This window comes from Epinephelus moara, chromosome 20 (assembly GCF_006386435.1).
Source record: "Epinephelus moara isolate mb chromosome 20, YSFRI_EMoa_1.0, whole genome shotgun sequence".
Classification (NCBI taxonomy): Eukaryota; Metazoa; Chordata; class Actinopteri; order Perciformes; family Serranidae; genus Epinephelus; species Epinephelus moara.
In genome coordinates, this window is record NC_065525.1 from 41,858,147 (window position 1) to 41,862,597 (window position 4,451).

General features: G+C 41.0%; 1 protein-coding gene across 3 annotated transcripts in view; it reads right to left on the reverse strand.

The window, feature by feature from the left end:
- si:dkey-106n21.1 (solute carrier family 23 member 2) overlaps window positions 1-4,451 on the reverse strand; it is an 85,785-nt gene that overhangs the window by 22,143 nt on the left and 59,191 nt on the right. For all 3 annotated transcript variants that reach the window (XM_050072488.1, XM_050072487.1, XM_050072489.1), the window contains one exon: window positions 1,197-1,450. In XM_050072488.1, the coding sequence (XP_049928445.1) occupies window positions 1,197-1,450 (254 nt within the window). The remainder of the gene's footprint in view (window positions 1-1,196; window positions 1,451-4,451) is intronic.

Below are 4,451 nucleotides of genomic sequence, written 5' to 3' on the forward strand. Positions count from 1 at the left end.
CTATAGAGGCCTATCTGAATTTCTGTCTTTGAGAGATATTATTTTGTAATAAAACTGAATTTTCTATCCATACATATAAATTTTAAATATATTAAAATGATAAGGCGTCTTTGAGTAAACTGCGAGTATCATTTAAGTAGTCGTGGCCGGCCGAGTGTCCTCTTTTTTGGAAATCAAAATATGGTCACCCTAATTAAATGGAGAGATATCAGAGTGTGGGGCTGCATGTGAGCAGGCACCCTGAGCAGTTGGGGGTCTAGTGCCTTGCTCAAGGGCACCTCGGCAGTGCCCAAGAGGCAAACTGGCATCTCTCCAGCTACCAGTCCACGCACAATATTTGGTCTGGATGGGGACTTGAATGGGCAACTCTCTGGTTCCTAACCCAAGTCCCTATGGACTGAGCTACTGCTACCAGGGAAGTAATTAATTATGTTGTATTATTATGGATTAAACTTCCTTGTATGAGACCGAGTAGATAAAAAATATATTAATTAGCTGGGGCTTCAACAGCTGCAACATCAGTAATGCTTACGTATGCATCACTAACGCCCGGGGCCCGCTGCCTACCTCTACCTGTGCATGACAGCTACTTCACTGAACAACTGTGGCTCACACGCATGTGGTGTTCACACAGACAGCGTTCCTGCCAGCCCCAAGTTAAAAATAAATATTTGTATTTTTTCTTATCTGTAAGGCATTCTACAGACACAGACACTGAAACTGTAGTGAAAGGTGTAATGTCACTGGGATAATGTCGTCATTTTCACTGGCTATTATTTTTGCTGCGAACCGCAGGCGTCAGGAGGGAAGGGCCACAGCTGATCTGCTGCCAGGTCACACCTCAGCCACGCTGTTCACACAGGCCTTGTGGCTCTAACCTGTTCACATGGATGCTGAAATAAAAAGCAAGATGTTCCACACTTTCCCAGTCAGCTCTCAGCCCGCTGGGTGCTGACCATAGTGTACAGCACTAACTTTTTAATAATGTGTAGTAAATCAAAGAATTAGTGAAATCAAAATCTGATGTTGCAAACAGACCGGACATTTTTATCTTTAGGCCACCTACAGTGATATGAATCAATCTGAGGAAACATAATGACTGATGCCCACTTGTAAGTACCCAACTGTTTGCTAAAATGTTGCACATTAGAGTTTAAGAGCCCAAAAACACAGGAGGAGAGTTTTTTGCGGTGTACCTTGGTGATGCCCAGTGCAGCAATGTTCTGGCTGTAGGAGGTGGTGCCGTTTCCAGTTCCCCACAGTGCAGCCAGGATGCAGCCGATGCCCTCTACTGCGATACCTCGATTTATGGCATGAGTCGGTGGAGGAGGAGCGCCAGACAGGCGAGCACAAGCGTAGTAGTCCCCGATTGATTCCATGGTCGATGCCAAGACGCCTGCCATCATACCCAGAACTGAAGACACGCTCACTGTGGGGACACCCCACTGACCTGTGTGAAGAGAGAAAAAATACTTAAGTTTCCACACATACAGCTACAGACACACAACTTTTAACTCACAGACTGGAGCTATGACAGAATCCTTCAACATTATAAAAACGTCAGAGGTCTGTTTCAGCTCTGGATGACACATTAACTATTTAATGTTCCATGTTTAGTCTTGACTGAGGGAACAGCTATCAGACCTGTGAGGTCGGGTTCATATGTCAAAAGACAAACCATCCCTCCTAAACCACTGGCAGCCATACAAATCATCTGCCAGCACAAAGGTTGACATCAGGGATACTGAACTTATGACCCGTGGGCCACATACATTAGTTTGGGGTTTCAAACACTTAATTTCTGACATTTTGGTGAATTTTCTGCATCAGTTTATGGAGGAAATATCTTGAATTTCATCTAAGAAATGGGTGCTACTTTCATGTTTTAAACCTAAATAAATAAATATTGAGTGAGCTGTGCCCCCTGCACACCCACCCCCCAAAATATCTACTCCATGCTGTAAATGCCCTGCGAACGCTGCCCTGAGTGACAGTGACAGGATTTGCCTCATGGCAAAGCTGAGTGAGGATTGGCCTCCTGTCATTTTGCAGAAGTGCCGCCCCAGGCAGAGAAAGTGGAGGATCCCTGGTTTACAGGACACCATACCAACTCTACCTGATCTGTCAATAAACATCTGGACAGATTCAAATATCATACTAAGATTTTATTTCCTAACATTTTGTGATTGAATTCATCTCAGCAGAAACCTTTCTGTAACAAATAATTCCTCAGGTGAATGTGGGACGCTGCTTCTCTGATCCTGTTCTAAGAGTGGCTCTCCACAAGGCTGCGCTCTTTTTTATATATTCTTATTTTATATCAGATCCTTTTCACAAAAGTATCTGATATAAAATATGTTGAAGTTCTTCTTTATAACAGGGCTGTAAACCAGTGACTTCACAAGAGCGCACACATGCAGACAATCAAAAACTCGCTGGACAAGAGATCATGCAAGAAGTGAATAAACAGAGAGCACACTAGATCATGCTCCTATAAATGTTTAATTACCACCGAGGTGAAGTTTCGAGCTTCATGCTCTTTGTCAGATGAAGAGCATGAAGCTCGAAACGTAACCTCGGTGGTATTTAAATATTTATGGAAGCATAGTTTAGTGTGCAATCTGTTTTTTATAAAAACAACGACCCTCAGCAGAACTGAAGAAATTCATTTTTAGGAGACATTTCTATCCCTACAGAGCAAAGTTATACATAACATTAAACTTTATTTATATCTCACTTTTCAAAAACAAGTTAATAAAGTGCTCCACCTGCATAAAAACATGAAATACAAATTGTAACGAGTTCAATACAGAATTGGAAACAAAGATAAAAGACAATTAATAAAACTCTAAATAAATTAATGAATACAAGCTAAAAACAAAAACTATAATTTAGAGCCATTTTATAAGAATGTGTTTAAATTAAGTTTTCGGAGAGGACACTGAGGAAGCTTATCTGATCCCTGATCACTTCATTTGTCAGAAACATGGAGCCCTCACAGCAAATCTCCTGTGTTAAGCTTCATCCTGAGGACCCTATGCAACAACTGGTGTGCAGATCTGAGAGGACGAGCAGATAAGGATACAAAGAAAAGGTGTTAGGGGGTTAGAGGGTCAGACAGAGGTGTTAGATGTGGGAGGGTAAAAACACGGGTGCAACTCATTAGAGGTGAAAAAGGTGACAAAGGTGTGAACACCCTGGGGTGAGGGAGTGAGGAAGAGGATCAGCTTAAATATTTAGAATTCCAGTTGATGTCAGTGTGAGGACACAAGGAAAACAACAGAATTTATTTTATTTAACCAGGAGGTCCAATTGAGACCTGGCCGAGGCAGCAACCAATCAGAGCACATTTAAAATGCAACAAACACAATATAAAATACAAAAATCCTGAATAAAACAACAGCTATTCAAACATAGTGGCCTCTCAAGAAAAACAAGCACGTCTCTGTCACCACGTTCTTTAGGATGCCCTTAAATTCATCAATAGACCAAAGTGTTTCTAATTTATAATCTTTTTGAAGATTGTTGCATGTCCATGGTGCAGAGTAGGAAACTGCAGTTTTCCCAGAGATCTGTTAAAACCTGGGGATCATTAAAAAGCAACCACTTTGGCAGAGCGTAGCTGGAAACTACCAGAGCTGACACAATGATATGTAATCTTACTACAAAATAAATGTAAGGGAGACATCAGTTCAGGGCACTTTCAATTCGTTTTTCAGGAGACTGATTTAACAGCTGGTGGAACAACTCAAAGTCTTGTCAAATATTCTAAAATATCTGAGGATTAAAACGGCAGAAACAGCTTTTAAAATCTATAACGGAGAGGAGGAAGGTTTCATACTATCATTCATCCTCAGTAAATCTGGTGAGGATAACAGATAAGACTAATTACAGGTCTGATCCACCACACTGAGTCGTAAAGAAGAGATGGAATGATTTGAGCTCAACTGCTGGAAACTATGTCAACACCTCATCTACAGGCCCTAAGGTCTCACATCACTGAGTAAAAGAGATTTCGCTTAACGACATGGTTAACCTGTTGCGCTACTTGAGTAATCTTGAGTAAGTTACCAAAAGTAGATCAGAAGCCAGAGCCTTCAGCTATCAGGCTCCTCTCCTGTGGAATCATCTTCCTATTACGGTCCGGGAGGCAGACACCGTCTCCACATTTATGACTAGACTTTAAGACTTTCCTCTTTGATCAATCAATCAATCAATCAATTTTATTTATAAAGCCCAATATCACAAATCACAATTTAGATATGCAGGTAATAACAGTAGCTTACAACAACATTATTGAAAGTAATAATATTACAGTTCTGGCTACTGTGGTACAATATGTTGAAAGTATGTATTAATATCTGGCAGTATACATGTGTGACAATAGTCATATGTGTATAATAACAGTAGAAGTATGACTAATGACGGCAGCAGCAGCAGGAGGAGGCATC